The sequence below is a fragment of the Erithacus rubecula genome (genome assembly GCF_903797595.1).
Source record: "Erithacus rubecula genome assembly, chromosome: 6".
Classification (NCBI taxonomy): domain Eukaryota; kingdom Metazoa; phylum Chordata; class Aves; order Passeriformes; family Muscicapidae; genus Erithacus; species Erithacus rubecula.
In genome coordinates, this window is record NC_136688.1 from 11,017,554 (window position 1) to 11,030,784 (window position 13,231).

The 13,231-nt window shown below is 44.5% G+C and overlaps 3 protein-coding genes and 1 pseudogene across 4 annotated transcripts in view; 1 reads left to right on the forward strand and 3 right to left on the reverse strand.

The window, feature by feature from the left end:
• Window positions 1-4,861, reverse strand: part of LOC306803436 (uncharacterized protein) — a 100,395-nt gene extending 95,534 nt beyond the window's left edge. Inside the window, exon 1 of the mRNA XM_079308841.1 lies at window positions 4,736-4,861. The gene's annotated coding sequence lies outside the window, so the exon portion shown is untranslated. The remainder of the gene's footprint in view (window positions 1-4,735) is intronic.
• LOC306803425 (olfactory receptor 4D5-like) overlaps window positions 1-13,231 on the forward strand; it is a 57,656-nt gene that overhangs the window by 30,671 nt on the left and 13,754 nt on the right. The gene's annotated exons all lie outside the window — the stretch shown is intronic.
• The window catches only part of LOC306803420 (proto-oncogene Mas pseudogene), a 43,455-nt pseudogene that overhangs the window by 25,473 nt on the left and 4,751 nt on the right, over window positions 1-13,231 (reverse strand). The window contains exons 3-4 of the transcript XR_013777951.1: window positions 12,438-12,516; window positions 4,725-4,824 (exon numbers count right to left, since the gene is read on the reverse strand). The product of XR_013777951.1 is annotated as a proto-oncogene Mas pseudogene (transcript). The remainder of the gene's footprint in view (window positions 1-4,724; window positions 4,825-12,437; window positions 12,517-13,231) is intronic.
• Window positions 7,608-9,245, reverse strand: LOC306803419 (mas-related G-protein coupled receptor member H-like). The gene is made up of 2 exons (XM_079308818.1): window positions 9,097-9,245; window positions 7,608-8,906 (listed from the first exon to the last, which is right to left on the reverse strand). The coding sequence occupies exon 2, from the start codon at window positions 8,854-8,856 to the stop codon at window positions 7,867-7,869; it is 990 nt and encodes a 329-aa protein (XP_079164944.1). The 5' UTR covers window positions 8,857-8,906; window positions 9,097-9,245; the 3' UTR covers window positions 7,608-7,866.

A 13,231-nucleotide genomic window follows, 5' to 3' on the forward strand; every position in this document is an offset into this window, starting at 1 on the left:
GCAGCCATCTTAAATCAAGGTCTGCCCTGTGTAACACCTCATAAAATGGCGGCGCCCGGGCCAAAGCCTGCAAGCCTTACCGGCACCCTAATGCTAATCCAAATCTTCTTGTTTCAACCTACTACTCTGCCTCCGGAGAGGACTAAAGCTCTAGTGACTCTAGGAGCTTCCACCTTGCCCTCTAATCCCAAAAAAATCCTTGGAGGAAGATCCAGAAAGCTGCCATAAAAGAAGGAGATTGCCAGATTGCAACTAAATTCAATGCATTTCCAGTGAGATACCACAGGGGAAGGGGTGGTGCACCAAGATGTGAGCCAATGACATATGGGGGAATAGAATAACTGTGTCGGGCAGCCAAGAACCATGGGAGGGAATCTCCATATTTTAATAATCTTGTTCATGCCACCTGTAGTGCACGTGTACTTAACCCCCACGAGTTAAAATATATAATGACTGTGTTACTATCCCATACCGAGCTTTCTCTGTGGGAGTCAGAGTGGAAAAGACTGTTACTGGTATATGCCAGGGGTCCAACAGAAACTGGCATTACACTTGACCAGCTATCAGGGAAGGAAATCTATATTGATCCAGACCAGCAAACCAAAGATTTGCAAAAACCTCCTTTAAATACAGCTCTTGGTGTTATATATGTAATTTGTGCTAATTAAATTGTAACAATATTAGCAAAATTGTTGTTTTATAATCAATAGAAAAATTGTATTTAATTGTTATAAAGCAAAAAGAATAAAGGAAATGGTTTAACAAAGCAGATAGAATCATCCTCCAGATGTTTGGTGGGAATGAGGATAGTAAGGGTGTACATCTAAGAACATCTAGAAATAAAACTTTCAGCCTTGAACTGGGCCAAATTGGAATCATTCCAAAGCCTAGGACACTGGACTAAGACCTGTTGTGGGAACATATATTTAATTATATAACCCTAAGCTCAGTGCGTCTGCGCTCCCTGCGAGGTCACACAGCCAACACTGAGGAAGACCCAGAGCCTTAATCGGAAACAAGACCCCAAAAGGAGGAGAGACCCCGACCACTGGTGACGCATGGCAACACAACACAGTGATGTGGATTTGAGGAACAGAAATGAGGAGGAGCTTTCTAGAAGCTTCTGCATTAATATGCATTAGTAAACAGTATATAAGTGAGATTTTTAGCTTGACTGATTTGGTGCAGTGTGAGAGGAAGGTCCCTACCCATACCCCCAGTTGGTGTGTCCACCAGCCGGTTTTGCTTATGCTTTATTCGAACCAAGCCTCAATTATACTAAACTACTCACTGCTAAATTTTGTATTTACTTAAATCTATGTAACTAATATATTTTTATTGTATTCATTTATATACAATTGCTGTTATTAATAAATTGCTGCTGAATTTAACTTTGTTATTTGATTTATTGGACAAAATCGAACAAATCCAAAATCCATTTATAACACTGGCATTCAGACTTTCTCAAAAGACCTTGCACTCAACCACGTTGCGCCTGTGTCAGTGACCACTGCCCCCAGTTACAGCCACAGGGATTTCCAGCAAAGTTCTAACCAATGCTGTTATTTCCAAGAGCAGAGACATGTTACAGCAAGCTGTGTTCAACAAAGTCTGAAAACCAGAGCTCCCAAGAGTCACCGACAGAGAAGGAAAAGGAAAACTGTTGTCACTACTGTCAAGCTTGCTCTAAACAACAAATTAATGCAACTGTGGAAGTTTTCTGTGCTAACCCAAATATGTTTTCTGCTGTATTTAGATCATTTGAAGTAACCTATATATAGCATTAAGATATGTTTAATTATTTTTGTTGTCTCAAGCCAAAGTGCATTAAATTAAGAAGCTAAATTATTTTTATAGACGTCAAATTTAGTTTTATTTTTATTCTGCATTCTACTTTAAAAGGCAATATATTGTTGTCAATCTTAGTTTAATTTAAATTAGCAGTATAAATTTCAAGTTCTCCTAAGCTAATCTTTACAATATCTTTTAAGCTTAAGTAATTCTAACTTTAACTTTCTTCCATTGCTCTCAGTTATATTCAAGACCTATTATCTTTAACTGAAATTGATTTTAAACTCAGTATAAAATTTTCTGCCATAATACTGCGTCTGCCAGCAGTAAATCAAGGTCCCTGCTGTGTAAAGTGATTCTCCTGGCAACACCTACCTCAGTGAGTACTAAGTGGCACCTCCACTCTCTCTGTAAGACAATCTTTTTAGCAGGAACAGCCAAGTGTACTAATCAAAAATCTCTTACAGCCTCCAGTATTCATTTTTTAAAAGTAGCTTAATTTAATAGTATTAAGTCTTACAAGTTATTAAGCATTTTTTTTATCATGTCTCTGTTTAAAGACATCAATAGTTTATGACTAAAATTGTATTAAGTATCAGCATTATTATTTAGTTTGTTAATGTAAATTTTTTTTTACAAATTATTAATCTCTCTTCATTTTCATATGTATATGAATGTAAACAAGTTTTTAAAACTATTCAAAAGAGTTCTATTCCCATAAAGCATATTTTAATTAATTTTAATTAATTCAAAGAATACATTTTCTAGAATACACTCTTTATGCCCTGACTATTGCTCTTTCTGCAAGGGGCCCAGCAAAATTCCAATATTCATGGTTCTTATAATAAAGAGTGATTTCTAAAACTTTACTGCACCACAACTATCTCTCTCCCCCACTAAAAATTAAATAATAAAACAAAAAGGGGGGGATATGAAGGCATGACAAGTCTAATTTGATTTTTCATAGGTTTAAAAAGCCTTTTACAGATTATGAGTCTTTGATGTGTTTTACTTTCACACTTGATGTGTTAAACTACAATTTTTGCTAGTAGAAAAGTAACAGAAGTTTTAATGAGAATGAAAGAGCAAGTGAAAAGAAGATGTGTGTAAGCTGTTTAATGATAAGACAAGGGGTGATAGAGTAAAATACTTAAAAGACTGTTAAAAAGAAGACAAAAGGAAGAGAAAGAAGGAAAAAGGAAAGGGAAACAGAATATGAGCAGAAAGAAAAAGAAGTGGTTTGCTAAAAATAAAAGGTATTAAATTATTTGAGAGTAAAGACATGAAAATACTTTAGTTATGTGTAACATTAATCATTACGCTGAACTTACTTTCTTAACATACCTTTTATTCTTCACATATGTCAAAATTAATTTCTTGTGTGCATCCCTTTCATGTTTACCCATACAACATCTTGTGTGAGTTTCAGAACAATCTAATCAATGATCTGAGTTTTGTATTACAGAGAAAAAGCAGCAAAGACAAGCAAGGCAACAACTCAAGTCAAATTAGAACTGAGCCACACTCACCAAATGCACAGAGTTTCTTGGTCTGAAAACGCTAACAAACTTTTCTGAGTACCTAACAGAACAGAAGAGAAGAAAATAAAGGCCACAAGAAGAAAGAACAAGGGACTGATTGAAGGAACTTTTCAAAATAAGAGCCTTTCCATTGAGACTGCTTGTTGTCACAAGTTTGGTGGAATTATCCGATTAAAATTGTCATTGTTGTGTTAATAGTGTTCTACTGTTCTGTGTTATGTCTCTGAGAATCTCTTTATGAATTGGCATAATTCCTCTGTCAGTTGTCCAATAAGTATTAAGTAATGTGAGGTTTTAAAACTTATGAAAAAAACCGTCTATATCTCCATCTTAGGAAAACAAAAGGATGGAGTCAAAGAATTACAAATTAATGATGACAAGTTTGATAGACCCTTTAAAAGCTGAAGAATCAAGGGGTGAGTGTTGTCTATAATGAAAACTGTGTTATGCATCTTCATAAATGTGGTTGTTATACTGTTATTTGTTCCTTGTCTGTTAGGATTTTTTTACAAAGTTTTACAAAAATCTTTCGGTTCTATATTTTTAGTTAAACAGAAAGGGGGAGATGTGGGAGTCAGCCTGACTGGTGTTTCGGGTTGGGCGGCCATCACTGGAGAAGAGTTCTGCCTGAACACTAAACCTTGGGAGGCATTTCTTTAAGTTGTGGCAATCCCAAGGTTCCAAGGAGTTATGGGATTGCCCATGTTAATACCTCATACACATTCCCAGTCCTCATTTCCCAGTTAATTATCACCACTCCCAATCCCTAGAATCTTCTCCCTTTCTTGTATCTCCACTGGCCCTCAGCTGATGCAGGATTCCACCCCACCTACCCCATTGGACCCTGCCTTCCCTTCCTCCACCTCTGCACCACCTTTCCCTATACCCACTGGACCCTAACTTCAACTCCACCCCCTCTCTTACCCCATATTTATACCCTGGACCTCCCTGTATCCTCAACCACCGGCTCCTAAAGAGCTTTATCCCCTTGTTCCCTGTTTTTCGATTTTTGGTCCTCATCTCACATTTACTTTAATTATTATTAAAGTGTTTTATGTTGCTAAGTCGTGGTCATTGCACCAATCTTCTTTTATTTTTGGCGACTTTTGCCCTGATATCTGAGAACCCTAAAAATTATTGTTGGGTACCACCCTCGCTCCTGATAGGAAGGATTCAGTGGGAAGGACTGAGATCTGTAGGGGAGGAGGGTGGTGGAAATTGTGGGTTGGGAGACAGAAAAGGGAGGGTTGGGATGTTCAGCAGGGGATGTGGAAGGAAAGCACAGGATAGAGGAGGAGGGACTTGGGGAGGGCACTGTGGTCACCAGGAGAGGGTGGCAGGAACAGAACAGCTGCTGGAGGAGAGGAAGGAGGGGGAGGGAGGAAGGAAAACATTCCACTGACCTGTTAACTGTGGGGCAGCAGCAGGCAAAGGGTGTCTGTGCAGATCAGTGGTGCTTCCTGGTACCTCTTGATCCTTTGGGATTCATGTCCTTAAGCTGTTCCTCCCAGGTCAGTAACGTGAAGGAGAATATGCCCAGATCACCAGGAACTCCCCAGTTGGGTCGTGCCAGCTCTCTCTGTCCTCTACCAGGCTGTTACACCCCCAGGCTCAGTGGAGTCGGAAACTGCATCTTCAGCTACATCAGAGATCCACTTCCTCAGAGGTGTTTAACTTGGGGGTTTTTTCGTTTTGCTACAGAGGAAGGGATTTCTTTCAAAAGCTCCAAATGAAACATTTTCCATATAGCTCCTCATTTCTGCCTGATGAGAAACATTCCTTCCCTGCACAATGTCTCATTCTCTTACTGCCTTCCCTGTCCCTACAGTTTTCTACCATTCCTTGTTTCTCTTCCTTGAGGGTTCATAGTCAGCAGAGGGATGCTGGTGGTCCTGGTGGCAGTGCTGGAATTCTGACAGGGCTGGTGAGGCAGCTGGCTGCTTGTCAGAAGTAACTCCCATTCTGGGAGGTGCTCCAGGATGATTTCCAAAGCCTCCAGTGGGTCTAAGGAAGCAGAACTGAGCTCCTATCCTATCCTATCCTATCCTATCCTATCCTATCCTATCCTATCCTATCCTATCCTATCCTATCCTATCCTATCCTATCCTATCCTATCCTATCCTATCCTATCCTATCCTATCCTATCCTATCCTATCCTATCCTATCCTATCCTATCCTATCCCTATCCCCATGCCCTGTCCATCCCATCTCATCCCACAGGTTTCCCAGTGGGTAGCCGCTCCCACACTCTGAGCATGACCCATCACTCTCTGCTGTCCTCTGGGTATCCCAGCATCCAGACCTCTTCCAGACCCCTCTGACCCTCTCCTGATCCCTCCACCCTGCTCTGACACCCCAGAACCCACCCAGGGCTGCGTGTTTTCCCCTGACAGCCCCACTGCTCCCAGCTCCACCTGGGACCCCAGCAGTGTCTCTGCTCCTCCTGGCCATAGGATTCTAGGACCCAGGGGGGAGGAGGAAGGCCCAGCTCCAATGTGCTAAATGTGCTCCAAAATGATAAATGTGGCTGGAGCCAGCACAGAAACACATGAGGAGGCCTGCATTGGTTTTGGGGCCAGTTCTGTAACAAGAAGCAAGAGCACATGGCCAAAGGAAAAGTTCAAGGCAGGGTCACAATTCATATTGCAGCACTCAGTGAACATGACCACCAGAGACCCCTCTGAATGACCCTCCAGGATCATAAAAGTACTTCCAGTAGGAGGCTGACGCATGAAAATAAATTCTAGGAAAATTATGTGTTAGATAAAATCTTTTTAATGTCCATGTGTGGTTATAATAGATAAAACCCCTGTTGCAAAGTCTCAACACACACACATATCAGGCAGAGATCCTTCTGTGTGTCCTCTGCAGGTAAAGAATTCCTTCTTCCAAATGCTTCCTATTGCATTTGAAAGTTTATTTCAGCCAATTTCAATGTTAAAATGCAGATGGGAAGCACAGGGCAGAGGACGAAGGACCTGGGGAGGGCACTGCAGTCACCAGGAGAGGGCAGCAGGGACAGAGCAGATGCTGGAGGAGAGGAAGGTGGGGGAGGGAGGACGGAAAACATTGCACTGACCTGTTCACTGTGGGGCAGCAGCAGGCAAAGGGGGTCTGTGCAGATCAGCGGCGCTTCCTGGTGCCTCTTGCTCCTTTGGGAGTCCTAAAGCAGCTACTTCCCATGTGAGTAACATGGAGGATAAAGTGCCCAGATCACCAGGAGCTCCCCAATTGGGTCCTGCTGGCTCCTCTCTGTGCACTGTCCTGGTGTTTTTTCCCAAGGCTTGGTGGAGTCATGTGAGAGTTGGAAATTGCATCTTTGGCTACGTCAGAATTTCACATCCTCAGAGATATTTGTCTTTCTTTTGTTCTGCCACAGAGGCAGTAGCTCTCTTTGAATGGCTCTTGATTTCCTCCCAATTGGAAACACCCATCCCAATGGGACATTGTCCAGCTGCCTCCCCACTCTCAGAAGGTTTCTTACATTCCTCATTTCTCTTCGTAGAGGAGTCATTGTCCCTGCAGCAGCAGAGGGATACTGGTGATGCTGGTGGCACTGGAATGCTGGCAGTGCTGGCAGTGTTGGCAGCACTTTGAAGAATCTGGCTGTTTGTCAGAAGTAATTTCCATTCTGGGAAGAGCTCCAGAATAATTGTCAAAACCTCCCTGGGCTCAAGAAAGGACAGCAGAGCCAATAAATACCCATATTTGTAATTCTACTGCAGACTCACATAGCCCAAGGGAAGGACAGCAATCAGCTGCTTGCAGCCAGGTTATCAGCACTCAGAAACCACATTACTATCAATTCCCTTAATGATGCAATGAAAGCTCTTAGAGACCAGATTTTGGGGTGCTGTGATCCTCTTTCCACCCCTTCATTAGAGCTCATCTTCCTCCCTCTCAGCCTTTGAAGCACTTGTGGTTGTTTTCACCTGACCTCATCCCTCTGGGCAACCTGTGCCAGGGCCTCAGCACCCTCACAGGGAAGGATTTCTTCCAATATCCAATCTGAAATCAGATTTCAGGATGAAGATTACTAAGATGAACCTGACATGGAGGCATTCTGCTTTTCCCAGAAGGAATGAGGAGATCTTGGAACTGCCACCAGATGGCTCATGCAAAACGTTATAGGCACCAGCCTTAGCAAGAGCTCTGGTATGACACAGGTACCTGCCCCTTCTCACAGAGAAGCCAAAGGCTTTAAAATAGGAAAAATTAAGGAAATGACTCCTTTTTTGACACTTTTCACCAAGGACAAGCGCTGCAGCAAAACCCTGACTTTGTTTATTCAATAAAATCTTCGGCCACAGTTACCATGTTGAAAAGAAACAAAAGGAACAAATCCAAATCTGATTTAGGGGTAGCAACAAAATTAAAAAGATCACTATATCAGAGTTTATTTCCGGGGGCCAAGGTAATGAGGGTCATTCGATGGGGAATACAGGAACATGACTGAGCTCAGTGCCACGTGATCCCATCCTTCTGGTTTTCTCTGAAGTGCTACATCTCTAGGTGCCACATGTCCAGAAGTGCCTCACAGAGCTGTTACCTCCACCACAGTGTCCCCAGGGCCGTGGCTCCCCTCGTCACTCCCAGTTTTCTCCTCAAACACCCTCTGCAGAGCCACTCTGACGGAGCGCTGGAAGCGGCGCTGCCGGCAGCTCCCCACCAGCACGTAAATCACAGGGTTGAGGGTGCAGTTCAGCAATGCCAGAAAAAAAGAGGGGTCTTCTGGGAATAAATCACCAGAATTGGGGAGGTTGAAGAAAACCTCCACACAGAAAGGGATGCCTAAGGCGAAGAACAACACGACATTGAGCAGGATGGCCACAAAGAGCTTCCCTGGCTGCCGCCTCCGGGAGCCACAGCGCAGCTTGAGGAACAGCAACAGGTTGGAAACCAACATCATGAGAGAAAAAACCATGGAGATGGTGAGGGCTACACCTGCAAGGACTATCTCAGAGTCTTCAGTATAGATGTTGGTGACGTAGAGTGAAGAAACAAAAACCCCAGCGAGAGCCCAGAGGGTCCCGCTGACGATGCCCGAGAGGTGCCGGGGGCGGTGGCAGCGGTACCAGATGGGGCAGAGGACGGAGACACAGCGCTCAACACTCAGGGCTGCCAGCAGCCCCAGGCTGCTCAGGTCAAACAGGTGGCATGGGAACCCAAGGAGAAACACAAAATGCATATAGTGATGTATTAAAGGAAACCAAGATGTACAAAATGCTACTTTGGTGAGAAAAGCCAAAATAAGCAGGAGAAACAGGAGGAGCAGGGAGAAGTCAGCAACAGCCAGATTTAGGACGTAGACAGTGAAAGGGCTCTGCTTTGTGTGGAAGCCCAGAAACCACATGACCACCCCATTCCCTGCCAGCCCACAGAGGGAAATCCCCAGGCACACCCCTGCAAAGGCAATCAGGCTGTAGGGAATGCTCAGGCATTGAGATGTGATTAATTCCTCCAAGTCCAGAGAATTAGAAAGTGTATCATTCATGGTGAAGTCTGCTGTGCTGTTCTCCTCCATGGTGAATGATCCTGCTCCCTGCAGCTGCCTTCTCCTTTTTCTACCACCTCCTGGGGAGAGATGGGGAACCAGAGGGAAATAAGGGACATCAGCATTCCCAGCACTTCCCATCTGTCCAAGCAGTCCCATGCCAGCCCCAGGAAGAACCCCCACCCTGCAGTGCCCACGACAGCCTCCCACCCCTCCAGCCCCGACCCTGGACAGGAAGCATCTCCCACCAGTCCATCCTTGGATTCCTACCTCCGCTCAGCAGGAGCAGCGCTGTCACAGCAGCACCAGGAGAAAGGATTTGGAGATGGCTGCCGGAACTACTGGCTGTGCTTCAGCCATGTCCTTCGTGTCTGAGTGCAGCCCTGACCCTGAGATCACATCCCATGGTCAGAGCCTCCTCTCACCATCTCCCCACATCAGTGACAGCTTCCCCTCACATGTCCCAGGGACAGAGATCTTGTCAGGAGGAGGTGGCCATGTCTCCCCCTTCCTCTCCTCCCCCCCCAGTTCTTCATGGGGATCTGCTGATCTGTTATAATCCCATTAATGCAGGCACTCACACTTTAGAATTTTAAATATCATTCACTGGATCTAAAACAATGAAAATGAAAGGACAGCACAGATAATACCATGTCCCTTCAGGTGACGGGAATCCTGCGTCAAAACCCTTCTCTGGTGAGAGCAGATCCTCTCCATAGAAGGGGTACTCTGCTATGATCTGTTCAGCTGTTACAGGGTCTTCTGAACCTCTCAGTAATTCCAGACCTCATTAGGGGCCAACAGACCCCCTGAGCAGCAGCCATGGGGATGAGCACTGTCCTTGTGTCCACTTGCTGTGGGAAATCACCAGTGCCCAGACATGAGACTGCATCAGTGCTTTGCCCACAGCCTCTAATCCTATCCTGTGTAATCCAAATCATCATCCTAATCACCCCTGCTGGGCATGTGTGTCCTCGGAGATTAGCTTTGTGGGGTACATGGTGCTGCCAAAGAGCTCTTATCTCCAAGTGGTTCCTGCCACACAACCTCAGCCTTTCACAGTACAGGGACTGGCATTTTATTGTCTATTGTCTGTACCTCTTTCTTTTTTGTGCTTTCCATCCTCTTTGGAGTTGTATCCTGTGCTTGGCATCTCCAGGGCTGATGGATTTGTTAATCCACAAGGTCTTTGTGCTCTCCATGGTGTCCAGCATGGAGCTTCAGGCTTTGGAGCTAGAGAAAGACTTGAAACAAGGAGAGAACTTAGGCTCAGCATCCATCCATGAGAGGGAGATGGAGAAAGGTGCATGTCCTGGAAGTTTCTCCACAAGGAAGTTGGAAGAAGTCTTTGAGCGTGAGTTATATGTCACTAGAGGCATTGAGCAGCTTGTGTTGTTGCATGTCTGCACATTAGTGATTTCTCACTCCTGAAGGTCTCTGGCTCATCTCTGTCATCCCTCTGCCATCCTCCATACCTGGGAATGATTTATATCCCCTTCTGCAGGATGGACCACCTGGCACACACAGTGAAAGCCAGAAGCCCCTTACATGGTGGGATAACACTGAAGAGTGGCAGGGAAAGGGGGAGACATGGCCACCTCCTCCTGACAAGATCTCTGTCCCTGGGACATGTGAGGGGAAGCTGTCACTGATGTGGGGAGATGGTGAGAGGAGGCTCTGACCATGCGATGTGATCTCAGGGTCAGGGCTGCACTTAGACACGAAGGACATGGCTGAAGCACAGCCAGTAGTTCCGGCAGCCATCTCCAAATCCTTTCTCCTGGTGCTGCTGTGACAGCGCTGCTCCTGCTGAGTGGAGGTAGGAATCCAGGGATGGACTGGTGGGAGATGCTTCCTGTCCAGGGTCGGGGCTGGAGGGGTGGGAGGCTGTCGTGGGCACTGCAGGGTGGGGGTTCTTCCTGGGGCTGGCATGGGACTGCTTGGACAGATGGGAAGTGCTGGGAATGCTGATGTCCCTTATTTCCCTCTGGTTCCCCATCTCTCCCTAGGAGGTGGTAGAAAAAGGAGAAGGCAGCTGCAGGGAGCAGGATCATTCACCATGGAGGAGAACAGCACAGCAGACTTCACCATGAATGATACACTTTCTAATTCTCTGGACTTGGAGGAATTAATCACATCTCAATGCCTGAGCATTCCCTACAGTCTGATTGCCTTTGCAGGGGTGTGCCTGGGGATTTCCCTCTGTGGGCTGGCAGGGAATGGGGTGGTCATGTGGTTTCTGGGCTTCCACACAAAGCAGAGCCCTTTCACTGTCTACGTCCTAAATCTGGCTGTTGCTGACTTCTCCCTGCTCCTCCTGTTTCTCCTGCTTATTTTGGCTTTTCTCACCATAGTAGCATTTTGCACATCTTTGTTTCCTTTAATACATCACTATATGCATTTTGTGTTTGCAGTGGAACTCCTGTGCCACCTGTTTGACCTGAGCAGCCTGGGGCTGCTGGCAGCCCTGAGTGTTGAGCGCTGTGTCTCCGTCCTCTGCCCCATCTGGTACCGCTGCCACCGCCCCCGGCACCTCTCGGGCATCGTCAGCGGGACCCTCTGGGCCCTTGCCGGGGTATTGGTTTCCTACCCCTACCTCACTTTTACTGAAGACTCTGAGATGGTGATTGCAGGTGTAGTCCTTGTGATTTCCCTGATTTTGTCCTTTGTAATGTTGGTTTCCAACCTGTTGCTGTTCCTCAAACTGCGCTGTGACTCCCGGAGGCGGCAGCCAGGGAAGCTCTTTGTGGCCATCCTGCTCAATGTCATGTTGTTCCTCTTCACCTTCAGCATCCCTTTCTGTGTGGAGATTTTCCTCAACTTTCCTGATTCCACTGAGTTGTTCCCAGAAAACACCTCCTTGCTGCTGACATTGCTGGACTGCACCCTCAACCCGATGAGTTACGTGCTGGTGGGGAGCTGCCGGCGGCGCCGCTTCCAGCACTCCGTCAGAGTGGCTCTGCAGAGGGTGTTTGAGGAGAAAGCTGGGAATGATGAAGGGAGCCACGGCCCTGGGGACACTGTGGTGGAGGTAACAGCTCTGTGAGGCACTTCTGGACATGTGACACCCAGAAATGTAGCACTTCAGAGACAGCTAAAAGGATGGAGACAAGGGCATTCCAAGCACTGCTGCCTGGCAAGTTCAGTTCCATAGCTGTATTCCCCATGGAACGACCCTCATTGCCCCATCCATAGGGAATAAACTCTGCTGATGAAGCAAAGATTACAAAAATTGACAAAGCGGTGGATGCTGGGTTGGTAATGATGGGGTTTGGGCTGTAGCAGGTGAGAGATGAATAAAATTACTACTGAGGGAAAGAGAGAGGTAAAAAAAGAGAGAGAAAGAGAGAGAAAGGGGGGAAAAGCAGAAAGTGGGAGAGAGAGAGAGAAAGAAAGAATGAAAGAAAATAAGAAAGTAAGGGAGAAAGTAAAAAATAAAGATAGAGAATGACAAAGGATTTGTTTGGACAGGACAAATGAAGAAGGCTATACCCTAATGTTCTAAATCCCCATGAATAGTTGGGTCAGTCACACAGGAGCTGGTCCTGCTCCCTCAGGAATCATTGGAGGAAATGTTCACCTAAGCACATCAGTGTTATACCAAAACCCACCTGGAATTAGCTGTTATAAAATAAACTTGTCTTTCCTCTCTTTTTAGAGTAGACACTGACTGGAAGGTTCTTCCTATGCCTTAAATAAAAAAAATATTTATCTGAGGTTATATTCTGTGTGTTTTTATCAGCTGATAAATCAGATAACAACAGCAACAACAACAACAACAACTTTAAATATTTTTATCCCTTTGGGGGGAAAAAAACAACAAAAAAAAGGCACTTCTTTTTAACAATACAAAAATGTTTTGTTTTCCCAGTGATAAAATCATGTGAGACATTAAAAAGAGAACCTTTTGAACATTAATTAGCGAGATTCTTCAAAGAAAATTACCCACATTGACTTCTTCTAACAATTTTGGTTAAAATGCTAAATGTTCAGTAGTCTGATAGCACAAATAATCCCATTTTGCCCCTCAAAGGATTTGGTTTAGAGAATAATTTGTTGCAAATCATACAATTTATTTACCTTGTTCAATTTTCTGCATTTTTCCCACAATCCTTTGATTCATTTCTATTGGTAAAGGAGATCAAAAAGCCATGGATTCTGAATCTCTCCTTTTAAAGGAAGAAATAACAACGCAATGCATGATATAGATAAATGCAAAAACTCTGCCAAGGGCTGAAGGAAATAAAAATAACATGCAATAATATAATATAATATAATATAATATAATATAATATAATATAATATAATATAATATAATATAATATAATATAATATAATATAATATAATATAATATAATATAATATAATATAATATAATATAATATAATATAATATAATATAATAT

Excerpts from the sequence above, each read along its gene's own strand:
- LOC306803419 (XM_079308818.1), bottom strand. The coding sequence starts at position 8,856 with ATGGAGGAGAACAGCACAGCAGACTTCACCATGAATGATACACTTTCT.